General features: G+C 37.5%; 1 protein-coding gene across 1 annotated transcript in view; it reads right to left on the reverse strand.

Annotated features, from left to right (window-relative positions):
* The window catches only part of Barc (RRM1_TatSF1_like and RRM2_TatSF1_like domain-containing protein barc), an 84,139-nt gene that overhangs the window by 12,475 nt on the left and 57,220 nt on the right, over window positions 1-14,444 (reverse strand). Inside the window, exon 4 of the mRNA XM_076807597.1 lies at window positions 4,074-4,243. Within this exon, the coding sequence (XP_076663712.1) occupies window positions 4,074-4,243 (170 nt within the window). The remainder of the gene's footprint in view (window positions 1-4,073; window positions 4,244-14,444) is intronic.

Genomic DNA, 14,444 nt, shown 5'->3' on the forward strand with positions numbered 1-14,444 from the left:
TTTAAAGAATCTGTTTTTTAGATTCGTTATATATTTTAGTTTACTCTATCAATACTGCCATTTTATTGTCACTAAGTATAAGAAGTAGTACTAACAAAGGAGTTCTTTATTTCGCTGCCAAAATCAGTAAAGAAATTCTTATAAATTTGGAGTCGTGTTTCTTTATTACTCATTTAGGTATAACGCATAGAGAGGTAGAGTAATATTTAATGAATGGTGGTGAATGTTTGCAATCAAATATAAAAGCCAAAGGATTGAAAATTCGTGCAAGGTTCCTTTGTTTTATTAATATGTAGGTCAACGCGACCTTGACGATTATTTCGGAATATTTGTCGAAATCCCCAATGGTTTTGCTCGTACACCGAAAATAAACAATCGCAGTAATCAAATTAAAGCCTTTTTGACAAGTTCATACGATTCTGCCTGTTCATTGTTTCGAAGCGGACAATCAATTTCATAGACATCTGCCCCATCAAGCATCGCTAACGATGAGAACACCTATTCTGTTCCATTTTTTCCTCGCCAGAGCAGACCTCGATGAATTCGTACGTTATCTCCCAAAAAATTCAAAACATTATCACGTCTTGCAAAGCGGGCATAAAACACCGCTAATTTTTCAGCGACAAAAATCAACACACCCTCATAAAAGTGTCTCCCGTTTCTCTCGAATAAATTTTTAAAAAAGAATGCGCGAGGCAGATGTTTTTGGTATCACATTATATTTTAAACGAGTTATCAAGAAATTAGCATAAAAACCAATATGTTTTAGCCAATACTTCTCTAGAAAATACTGTTATTTTATCACCCAGAGATGGTGGCTTCTCAAATCAGTGTCTATAAATATCTTCCTGACAATTGTGACGAGTGTTATACGCATTCAGAATTTATACCAAAACGTTGATCAACGTTAATAGACATTTACAGAAATTTCGAATGCCAAGGCTCTAAGAAGCTTCTAATGTATTCAGACTTTTAAAAAATTTCAACATATATCGTCACTTTTATTAGTATAACTTTGAGTAATATTTCAAGCGATTTAAAACAGAATAAAGACTGCATCTACTGAAACCTTGCAGAAGAATGAGCTTGCATTGGACCTTTTGACACAATTCACTTCTGTTGCCCGCAACTGATATTTTGGATCTAATTACGCATTTTCTATCCTCTTTAAACCTGACCTATCTCTGCCAAGAGAATTTACTTCAAACCCCAGTCACGAATCACAACCCAGCCACGAGTGAAGTCCCCTCAATCACCAATCCCTAAACATCAGAACTCTATTATTCAACTGGAGTTTCCAAGCCTCCACTATCAACCATGTACCTACCATTTCGTACCAAAACCAACAAAATCGATGTCCCTCTTCATTTCTACTTATCCTCCCTTTTAATCGATAAAAAATCTCCGCTAGACGCGCAAACAGCGAGCCAGAGTCCACTACACCTGACTGTCTGACCAATGCCGGACTTATACTACTTAGAACTAGATAAACCTAGTCGCTGCCCATACGCTCGAAAGATCGCGAGCGATCTTCAAGTAGGGATGGAAGAAAAGAACCTGGACCAGTGCAAGACAACGTATCACGTGCGTCTGGCGAGGTGGGGAAGGAGAAACCCGGGCCTTTTTGCTCGTAAGCGAGAGGAAAGTGGACGCGTGCAAGAAAGTGCGGCGGTCTGATGCGCCAAGACGCGTTATATGTTCAAGCTGCAGCGTCCCGACGTGAGTAATCGAGTCGTGCAGCTGCTTTTACAGGGACCCGCCAACGCCAAGCAGTCTGGCCCGCGTCGAGCATGGTCCAGAGGCTTCGTGGCATCCGGTACGAGCCCGCGAATATCCCACGTTCGGCCACGACACCACTCGAAATCCATCGATTTCCCAACGAAGACGGAACGACGATACCAACTGGCTTTAAGCACTGATTATGTTTGCATCACCTGAATTCGTTATTGCATGGATATACAGATAGTTTAAGAACGTGCAAACCGATCCCTAGAATCGATTCCTTGGATTTGTTATACTAGGAAAGGTTGGATTATTTGCCTGACAGAAGCACTAGCTGGGAATATCCGAAGGTTTTTTAAACGTCCAGGGTGTGTCTATTTAAAAAAATAAAAGTAGAACGCGAATTTTTATGCAGAACTCCTGTATGAGGATAAGAAAGGCAACAAAAAGTCGATTTTATTAACAGTAAAACAGTGCACCGTGTAATTCGTTGTGAAACTGTTTGATTTCGATTTTTTAGCAAATGGCTGGTTGCATTTATCAAACTGAGATGCAGCCTTCATTTTATAGATACCTATAGGATCTTTGCTTATTTTATGTGCCTTTATATTTTTATAGAGATTGGGGCACGCGAAAGTATATGTGTATATTTGAATACCTCTGGTACGTTTGAATTCAGGCAAAGGTGGAGGAAATAAAAGTTATTCGATTTAAATAAAAGATTTAATTTCTACAAAACGACAAAAATGTGAAAAACAACGATGCTACAATTTCTTTCCCAAAAACTGGTCGAACTATCCCGGACTTACAATAGTCAAGAGACACGGTAGTGCCTCGCGCCAAGCTTACGCGCATTGCGAGACACACTGTGCCTCTATTACGCGAGACACCGCTTTCAAGAACCCTTCGATTATCGAATCTCAATAATAGTTGATCCGATTAATTTTTTAATGGTTAATAAAAAATACCAGTTGTTTCATCATCATTTCCACGCTTGAAATATAATCACTGCTTTTCTAAGTGAAACCTCCGAAACTCACAGAAAATAATCTTGGTAAAAATGATCCTTCTGTTATCATACCCCTCTCCGTAAACTCGTAAGAAACTTTTCTCTCTCCGAGAAAGTTTCAAAACTTAAACGTGACGATGGTATTCAAGGGAACGTTTCCTTTAAAATTCTGCATAGTTGGTAATTTTCATTAGAGATGGAAGAAAAATCTTTTGGAAAGGTAGTAAAGTCTATTAAGTAATGTTTGGCCCCGATTATGAGGTAATGTGGCTCCAAAGGGTAAACCAAACCTCAAAGAGCACCAAATTGTATTTGCTCAGTCTCTGAACGTAACCAGAGGTCTAATAGTAAAACTAGAACCCACAAATGAAGTGTACGTCTCGATTCCCTGGGGCGTGGACGGAAACATATGACACGCAGTCTTGCACGGCTACCAGCGAGGAAAGATGAATGAACAAGCATGAATGAAAAGAAACGATGAAAATGCTCTAAGGCGCGATTTCACGAGGCGTGTCGAGCGTGAGAATTTGCTCTTTTCACGGATTCCTCCGGACCTAGACGATGAAAAAGCTGACAAGGTTTTTCTTTGATCGCGCCTTTGTTCGCGACTGTGAAACGACTGGGTGCACTCTCCTTCATGTTTTCAGGGGATGAAGAGGGTACGTAAAGAACGAAACGAAAATGGAGAGCATATGAAATTAACCGTGGCCAGGGAAATGGAGTCGCGATTATGCTTTAGCAAAAAGCTTTTTAGCACACACTCGTGGAGGATTATTCTACAAAATGACACTGGGAATAGTTCCTTTAGCAGTTTCTGATCGATTGAAAAGTGTTTCGATCTGCGTTAGTGGATTTAGGCAGTCTTATGTACAAAAGAAACATCCTCGATCTAATACGGGACATATGAAAGTTATAATATGAACAATTTAGACTGGGAAACTAATTTTTAATTTGAATGAAAATTTGGCCGAGGCCATTTGTTCGTATGAGAAAGATGAGTTTTTCTAAAGTTTCCGTAGGTGCTAATGTATTTATGCAAATTTCTGTAAGTTGATGAATGACGAATTTATGGAATTAAGAAATGATCCTTTTTTAAAATCCATACATGTAGAAGAACAGCCATTAAAAGATATTATACTATCTTTTGTCATGACTTTAAGTTTCATTTTCTCTGTTTTATGATTTACCAGTCGTTTGATATAATTAAGGTAGATGATACAATTTTTAAAGAAAGAGAGCGATTTAGTTATGCCGTTACGGTACTTAGAATTTGTTAAGGACCAGTAACGCGTGACAGAAGAAAGAGATTCTACGAATAAGATAATTTATGAATGCAACTTACTTTTCCTGCCACTTTTTCTGCCGGTCCTTATCCTTCTTTTTCCGTTTCGGTTTTAAGGCTGGGTCGTACGCGTCACCCTTCATTTGAAACTTTGCTCTCTGAACAGACAACGTTTTCCCTCTGATCTGCGACTTATCCAAGATCTTTAACGCCAACTCCACTGACTCGACCTGGGAAAAAAGCAACGAAACGCCGGTTAAACGTGAAAATGACAGCTACAAAAGAACGTGTAGACAATGAGAGTGATGGACGTGTTCTTGAATTTTATACTAGGAGAACAACTGTACAGTGCAGTTGTAATAAAAAAAAAATAATGCTATCCGCTAAGATTCCTAAAAGCTGACCAAATACGAAGTTACCAATATCTCGGCATTTTCAAAATACCAAATATTTTCTCATCATATTTCACGTTTAATTTCATATTTATATGCACATGAAATTCATATTCATATCTATATAAAATTTATATTCATATCTACATGAAATTTATATTCATAATTATATGAAATTTATATTCATATTTATATGAAATTTATATTCAAATTTATATAAAATTAGATACAAACTGATATTTGAAAAAATACGAAAGGTACACAATAATATGCCTGAAGGTGAACATATTTATTGTTTATATTCATTATTTTTCTACGGTGACTGTACCTAATATCGCCAGGCAAAAGTTAAATCGCTGTCAATTGAATAATAATTGAAACTTTTGCATGCAGTTCGTTTCAAAGTAAATAGAAATTATTCATCTTTCATGTAGCATAAGTTAGAATCGTTGAAACCTACAAATTTTTAATTAGGACTCAAAAAACGTAAGACATGCAAAAATCGGGTCCTGAAAAAGTGTACCTAATATCGCCTACTCAATAAATATTGATTAATTCATGTATATATGAGCTTTTAAAGTCATTTTCACATGTGCTTTTATTATTTCTTGCTGTACAAATGTTTGTTATCCATCTTTGATTTTATTTTTATTACAAACATATAGAAATAGAATTTTTAAAACATTTTATTATTTACGTTCGGATGTACATATTGAACAAATAAAGTTTATTTCGGCTGCTCCGCACATTTCATGACCCCACCTGTAACAAACATTGCATCGAAACCATTGTTCTCCGGTAGGCGGTATTGAGAACACGCATTCTGTTAAAAGAAAAACGCTATTTTCATTAATGTAATTTCATTAAATATTTGCGAAAATTATTTGAATAGATTTCATTCCTTAAGTACATCATTAATTAGATATTTCTAGTAGATATTCTAGCATTCACAGAATTATTAGACTTACCTTCTCCGAATGTGATGTAAAATCGTGGAAGTCCAATAAATTTTTACACTATTAAGATTCACTAAAATACTTCTCTTTCTGTAATTATTGATCACATGACGCTGCAATTACAGTATGTCTTCCGACATATGGTTAGGTACTAATTCAGTGCATAACCGATAAATTTTAGTGCTTACTTTTCGAAATATAGCGACTAACGATATTAAGTACAGTCACGCTACTAAATTATTAATCGAGCAGTGAGCTGTGATGCAATAATGAAGCAACTTTGCTTCGATACTATTAAGATCGCAAATTTTCTGCTTTTAAACTTATACTGTTCCAAGTATAACAAATTCGATTGCATAATTAAAATTTATAAATCTATGATGACACCGATTCTGCGTCATACCAATCCGGTATGAAGAACTTGATGGAGTTCTCTTGAAATAGCTGTTTTACTTAACACAGTTAATCAATCACTCTAAATATTTATTCATTCAATCGACGTTCTATAAATATTAACTTCTTAACTTTATCATGACCTCTTGATGCATTTAACGTCTCACATTTGTCATACTGATTGACGCAGCAGTACGAATATATTACACCAGATATCGATTTCTTTCTATTTATTATTACAGCTTTCCTATCAGTAAAATTCACACCACGCTGCGTTTTTTCGCTAACTAATCGAGCTCCATGCAAATCACTTAGCAGTCAAAGCGAAGCGTTCGGTAAAGCCTAGTTTGCCAGCAGTTTACGCCCGACGATATTAATTAATTCGTCCTTGCCGCGCTTAAATAAACTGACGCCGATTTACCACTTTGATGCATCGAAATCAAAGCGTAGAGCGGGATGGCGGAGCTTCCGAGTTAGCACGCGCTATCGTTAAACATTTGATACACTTTAGTTATTAAAGTAACGAAGCTGCCGAAGTTGTTACACAAACGAACGTAAAGTTTGGTCAGCTCACCGAGACACAAGAGCCACGCGGAAGAAATAGCACGAAAAGAAGCAGAAGACTCGTTTAAAAAATTACTTAAAGTACAAAGTTACTTGAAAGTTCCTACTTTAAATCCAAACCGGACTCTCCAGCCGCGTAAAAAGCTTAATCCGCTTAATCATTTCGTGGAACTAAATCGCCTCCTCTATAAGAAACACCTCGTGTACCGTAGTAACTAAATGCCAGTGGCAGTAAAACACAGAAGGAACAAAACTACGTTACAAACTAAGCAAAACCTGAAAGAAGACATCGTTTCATAAATTTCATCATTCAAAAAATCATCTCTAAAAAAAATACATTACTTTCTCTTTTGCAGAAGCGTTTAACGTATTTTCGTTAAACTGTACTCCTACCACCAAACAAGATACTCAAGAGAAGAAGCAACTGATTCATCAGGAAATAAAAATCCGAAGAAATCAATGCTCAATTTGATCCCTCAAAAAATGGTATCTGCGAAACTGCCTCGCTTGCCCATTTCTAAACCAGAAGGTTCTCAATTTGCTAAACCAGATCATCGCCCCGAACAGAAACATCGCCGTATATCACGTCCGTAATTGCCGGCAACAGGGAATCCAGTTACAGCGCATTGAAACAGCCATCAGGCATGATCCGAGGCGTGCAAAAATACGCGACAGGCACGCACTAGAAATAGTTAAACGCCGGTTAATATGTTCGAGCAGACAGAGCCGGTAGTTCTGTCAGATTTATTTCGAACCTGCACGGCTGAGCCGCCATGGCGTCGTGGCGCTTTTAACCATGACTTCATATCGTTTACGACAGGACTGGCAAAGAGATGACCATGTCAGATCACGGGCTTGATCTCGCAGGATGCATATTAGCCTGCCACCTGCTGTTGCACAAGCCCTGTGTCGCGAATAAATCAGCCAACGGTTATCCCCTTGCCTGCCAGTACGCTCCGCGGGCAAGATATCGAGCTGCCTGATGAGGTTCGTGTTCGTTCGCCTTCGATATCTCACGTCGAAACCGTGGAAAGTTTCAGCGTTGATCTTCGAGCTATTTCCTGGGTAGCAAAATATGGGACAGAACGGAACGGACGAGCCGTGATGGATGAAAATATCGCCCTAAACCCGAGGCGGGGTGGTAATCCTTGGGTAAGATGCAGGCTTAATCTATTCATGGGGAGAATGTGGCTTGAGTACCACTTGGATGCTCATTTGTTTGTGGTACGTTAACAGTTTCGTCAACCATGAAATTCCATGGGCGAAGAATATGCTACGTGGAAGAACTCGGATTGTAAAGTAGGATTAATAGGGTGTTTCTCTATTTCTGTTGAATGTAGGATGTAGAGTCTAGTTTCCTTCTATTGGGTTTCTATGATGTTAGCCGAAATAGTACGTACCCAATGGCAGATGTTTAATTGAAACAGTTTCTATGGGCAACCCTGCACGCGTCTCTAAGCAATGTTACTGAATGCTTGAATAGCTTCGACTAATTCCCAGGTGTATAACACGGATCGTTTATGCATTTTAGAATTTCCAAATAAATCTGTACTGGATGCAACAAACATATGTAGTTCCTCTGCTTAATTTAAGATTGCTTAATATAAATTGCGCTTTAGTTTAAAACAGCTGTATATAGGTCTAAATGAAAGATTCATGGTCTTACGTTCACTGCGGCTTTTTTTTCGTATTTTTAAGTCAAGTGGAAAATAACTAGACACTTTACTTGCAGATACTTGTCACGCGGTTCCTTCGTCAGTTGCAAGGAACTTATCGTCGCGGCGAAAATATTGTCCTCGGTTTGTTCAGGATTTGCTGGAAATACACGTCAGAGGACAGCTGGGGCAATTATCTCGAGTAACACGATAGATCTGATTAGTAAAAAATAAATAAATAAATAAAAAAAAATGAAGAAAAAAATATATGGAAATATGGAATATGGAATATTTCGTGACCAGCTGATAAGGTGTCAATTACTCAGAAAAACATTTGAAATACTTTGTCTGAGTGACAATTTGATGAATCAGGTAAAAGGTACCCCACGGTCATGAAAGTCGTAAAACGGCGAAACGTTAACTGACTTCTGATGCATCTCTCGTATTCCCTTGCGTTTCTACAACGTGTACGGACAAACAACAGAACTTTCACAATTGACGACCAAGCGGTTTCTGTGCAAGGCACAGTTCCTCGGTATCCCGGCGAGCACGATTTCCATGGTTTTTTGGCGAGTCCCTGCTCATCGCGGAAAGAGTCATACGAGCGACGTGCCACGAATAAGATATAGATAGCGTCGCTGGCATTAGTTTATTAAAACGAGGACAAACCGTGTACATCAAACGGGCACGCCAGACTCGGCTGCTGATAAGTATCTTTTACACAAAAGTGAAATTCTGGGTCGTAGGTACGCAGGTACAATTTCATGCAAAAATCTAGAATCTCTCAGTCACAATATTTATGTTTTGCGATATTAATTACTTACGAATTTTAATGCATTTTAAAATGCTGAGTTATACTTGATTCTAATGAATTTTTATTAGAAAGGGGGCCTTCGGACCTGTTGATTAATGTTTATCAGTTCTGGTAAATTTTTATTGCGCAGAGAAGCTTGGAACATATTGGAATAATACACGTTTATTTATTTGTTATGGGTAATAATCCTTTGGTATATTATAATATTATAGCAACGTAAAAGTACAGAAATAGCAAAGGAACCAACAAAAAGCGAGGAAATAACAATATTGCAACTTAATCATCCAGAATGCGCAGAACCGAATTTCTGAAAGTACATAAAGAAATAGCGAAAAAGTCAGTGTTATGCAGTATCTATTAGCGAGAATACGTACACATTCTGTCAACGCAACTGTATTTACTGTCAATTTTAATAAGCAGATATTAGAACCCGATGAAAAGTAGAATATGATCTTCTTTATTTTTTACTCGTCCTACTGGCTTCCTGATTATTTTAGCTTTAAAGAGAACCTCCCTCATTTGCAAAATATGGTAATAGGTATCTTCATATCTCAAAGGGCCTTTGCGTACAAAAGGAGATTACGCTATCTTATAACTTATAAGATAGTTCCTTCTCGAGTCTGTAACTCTTGTTAGCCAAAACTTTTCCTTTGACGTCCGCAATCTCAAACATATTCCAATGCCAATAGTTACCGAGCCACTGTGTATATTTTAAATGAAAATGCAGAACTATGCGAACGTGGATATTCAGCAACTTGAGTACTCAAACCCAATATGTCCTTATAAAAATAACTGCCCCTCAGAAACCAGTGATTTCGACCGACTATTTGCTTTATGCTGTTGAGAATATTTCACTTCTGCTGATACAATACCCGCCAGATTCCGAACCGTTAGATTTGCCAATGGAAACTATTTTAATGAGTAATAATAGCTGCAGAACTCCCTTCACTATATAATAATAATAGTTTAAACAGGGATACATCAGCTGCGAAGAAGGTATGGTTGACATCGTGGATACTTTGATCAGTATTACCATTATTCCATATTCACCTTCTAACTTTAATTCCTAACTTTCTAGCTGGTGCGCTGGTGGTTACTTTGCCTATCAGCGATGTAAAACTCCCGAGGACCAAGAAGATTATGCAGACACAGTTCGTAAACAAGCAATGTCGTTCAATGGGTAAATATGCAGATTTAGTGGCGCCGACATGGACGATGACGTAACAATACCCAGCGAGTATCTCTTGTAACGATGACCTAAAAAATATTCTACCGACTTGCTCGTAAAGCCTTGTGAAACCCATGGGTGGGAAGAATTCAGGCTTCCTTCGTGTGATTCATTCGAAGCTAATTTTGATACAAGTGTCATGTACGTGGATTTTAAAATTCGAAGAAACCATAACCGTAAGTATAGCATGTTAACTATATCTGCAAAAAGAAAAGCAAAATGGAAAATTGTGTGTTAAATATTTCTGCAACGCTATGACTGGCTAATACAGCCGTTAAAATTTATAGGAATTAGAAAAATAGCGAATTTGCAAAGGGTTGGTAGTGAATGGTGAATTATGATAGTGGTAAGGCAACGAATTTCAAAATTAAAAGCAATTTGTCCTGTTAAAGTTGGGAGATGTTGCAATTTCGGATTGCATAGTTCGATATTTTTATAACAATTATATTATAGTAGAATTATATATTATACAATCGTTATTATATATTCTTATTGCAGCGTATGCAATCATGTTATTAGTTCACAGTATTGTACTGGCTTTTAGTGACCTTCGATTCCTAGGAAGCAACGCTTGGAATGCGCTTTCTGATCCTGATCAAGTAATTCCATGGAACAATTGAACACTTATTGAATTCGATCATACAACGAAGATAAATGGACAGGGAGTAGATCGATCGTATTGATGTCATTAATGCAAATCGTTGGCTTCGAGTACGTATGATACTAAAAAAAGAAGGTGAGTACGAGCATGGGTGATAAAAGCTCTGAATATAAAATTGTCGTAATTCGAGTGTTTGATATCCAGCTGTACTCATAAATCACAAACTACATATACAAGAATTCAATAATTTCATTAGATCTTCCTCAGTTCCTCTGAATTCTCGACTTCACACATTTTAAATAAAACAAATATTTCTGCGAATCAATCGTTTTTCTCCGTCTACCACGAATACTTCACAACATACACGAATATTACTGTCAGAAATGTAACATTCTTAATCCTCTTTTTCCGTCACTTCTCCCCATTTTGAATATTCATCATTCCAACCATTTCCAGCCGAACAATTCCTTCACACTTACTCCTCACGATTAAAAAGGTAACTTTCAATACAACTTCCAACCACTTTCCTTCCACGCACGATACTGTCTCCAAATGATAAAAAAATAAATAATACAAGAAAAAAACAACCTGCAAATAAAAAATTACTAATCTATAAATCAATCACGCAGTTGCTGTTTGTTTCTGTTACGATTCGTTTATCCATTTTTGCCAAAGGGAGAATATAATGACTTTAGAAAAGAGATTCCTCTCAATAAACAAGAGAGTTTCAAGGAATTTGCACATTTACAAGTTCTACTGACTCATTTTATAGAATTTCTCTAGAGCTATTTTGCTCTCGGTTGTTTTTTTTCTGCATGGGTGTTTTTCTCTTGTCACCTGTTAGAGCAATTGTTCCCTCCCTTTCAACGTAGGGTAAAATACAATCGCCGAATATGAGACCCATTTCTTAAATACATAATAACTCTTGACTGAGAACACTTTCATTAAAATTCTACTACACGTTTTAAAAGTTGAATATGTATTCTTTAGCAACCTACTGGAAAGTACTATAACAATAATTCGGTTTCTTCATAATAAAATAAAAACGAAAGTCATTCAAATACGCAGATAAAAAATGGGTTCCTAATATGAGACCCAGTTTGTTTTTTCCTGAAACTTATTTTTTCTTTCTTTTTTTATAAACTCGGCATGTGAAATCTATTTCTTCCCTATCGCAGTCTTCGTAGAACTTTCACGGGTCTCATATTTTGAAACAATAACATGATAACTACTAAGTAGCTTCGAAGTTAAGTCTTCACCATTTATGATACACAACTAGTAAGCCTTAAACTCCATTGCAAGCACTATACAACAGTATTTATGAAAATCATTACACACTTACCACTTTAGAGGTATTTATAATTTAATCGAACCACTCGAAAAACTTTCTGCAACGTATTTCAGAAATATGTGCTTGCTCAAGACGCTCAATTGATTACAATGCCACTGTGCGGACAAAACAACTAATACACGGTTAGTTAGTAAAGAAACAGCATCGCTATGACATTCCAGAGTTCTGTAGCGGAGATAATCTGGAGTCTCATATTAGGAGAGGTCGTCATAGTCGGCTACTTTACCCTACTTATTCACTGTGGGATGTACATGTTTAGAAAAAAAATAATTTATGGCTGCTTAAAAAACTGAGCAGTCTGCTCCGTTTCGGAATGCAGCTGCTCGAAAACAGCTCCCCGAATTACGTGACCTCAAATATCCCTGGCTACCGAAGAGGAATAAGACGAGGCTGTGGAATAACAATACGCAGTTCGAGCCTGACCCACCCACCGGTTTATCGTCATATTTCCACCCACGCTGTGACGTACGATCGCAGGAGTATAATATCGGTGACCGTCGACAGGTAAAAATGGGGGGATCGCGCCACGCTGAATGAGCCCACGCGCCCATCAACGGACAGGATGCCTGGCCCCCTTCGTTTTCTATGGGGTGTATTCGGCTTTTTGTTTCCCACCTATCTCGCCGTTCCGTTTCCACCACGGCCAAGTGGGCATAAAACGACTCCCCGTGTATCGTCTGACCGCCCACGAGACGATGTCTGCGCCTTCGTTTTATCGGGGCGCTGGGACTATGCAGTCACACCGCAGACAAGGTGCGAAACTGGCGTGCCACTATTTTTAGGGGATCCTCCACCGGTCCGTAAGCAGAAATGGCATGTCGCGTGCGACCAGCGTGTCAGTTTATTTGCGTTGGCCCTAGAGGTTTGTATAGTTTCACGGAGGAAGCCTGACGTCTCTCGGCTGAAGCGTTCCTGTGGCGAAGGAAGTATTCGAGTGATCTGAGTTATTAGGGGCGGACTGAGGAAACTTGGGTGGATTAGGGGGAGCTGGGAACTTGACAAAGATTTCATAGTACGGATCAAAGAATTTGAGTAGGTTGACACGTGGATTCGAGTACCCCGATTAATAGTGGATTCGAGTACCAGAGACTCAAAATAAAAGTTATTTAAAAAAATATATATTTAAATGGAAGCTAGTTATCATTAAATTTCAAAGAAATTTCTCAAAAAATGAAACGATTAAAAAATACTAATTTATATTTGTTTTGATTATAACTAAATTTAAATCTCCTCTATCGAATATTGTTATTAAGGTAGGCCAGTTTTGAGAAATCAAAAGAATAACAATGTCGTGTAGAATATAATAATTGTAGGTAGGCAGAATTCCAATTTTCCTAACAACAGTCGAATTACCTTCTCTACATCGTAGTTTCTGCGCGATATTGTTATGCAAACAGGACTCATTGAAAGTTAAAAAAACAGTACCAGATGGGATTTTGTACCGCAACTGGTTTAATTAGAAGAGGAACTGGCCACGCGAGATTACCATCAAATTAATCCATGTCTGTGAAATGAATACATTGAGTAGGTACCCTTGGAATATGATATCAATAATATCGACAGAATCTATTCGATCTCCATTGAATTCAAATAAATCTCCATTATATCGTGATATGTACCTACTGTGCTTCCCTGCTCAAAACCGTATTCTATTGTATGCAAATTACGCCGAACGCGTTATGTTTCCGTGCAGTAATACGTCAAGTTAACATCACGGCCTGTTGTAGAACATCGTAGCAGGCATTGTACGTGCAATTTATTTCATCCCTTTTAGGGAACGCGATACATCGAGGAACAGAGTTTACAGGAAATCGATGGTGCTTTTGGAAACTACGAAACTGTGAATAGAATTATTCTCTCTCCTATCCCCTGATTTATTCCTCATGGAATATGAAATGATTTTTCGGTATCAGTAACGGTGTTTGGGCAGGCACGCAACATTGGAAATTAACTGCACAAACATTTTAATTACAAATACCGCCAGCAATTAGGTTATCCTCTGACCATAATCTGTAGGAATTCAAATTACATGCCCTTGCTAAATTTTACATGTCGATTAAATTTATTGAAACGCAGCGACGATCGACTATTTTCAATTTGAATTTAATTAAAAGTCAAACGAACGATTTTAATATCATGCGTATGGATTCCTAGAAGATTATTCCATATTTTTCCTTTTCAAAATATAAAGCAGGAACTGTTCAAAATACAGAGGCAGCATTTCTGAATAATTTGAGAGTAAATGAGTTTTATAATTGCATTATTATTTAACAAACGTCTAACTTGTTGAATGAATTGAAACCATTAAGTATTGCACGAGTATTCGATATATTACTTGGAATTAAAGTCATTTCAATAAGTGATCCATCATTTTGATAAATTACCTCTAACTATCTTTTAAGTAATTAAATCCCAATAACACTTGGTGATCATCAGATGATCACGAGCAAAAGAAGTCTGAGAACAGGAGCATTAAA

Source organism: Andrena cerasifolii, chromosome 2 (assembly GCF_050908995.1).
Source record: "Andrena cerasifolii isolate SP2316 chromosome 2, iyAndCera1_principal, whole genome shotgun sequence".
Classification (NCBI taxonomy): Eukaryota; Metazoa; Arthropoda; class Insecta; order Hymenoptera; family Andrenidae; genus Andrena; species Andrena cerasifolii.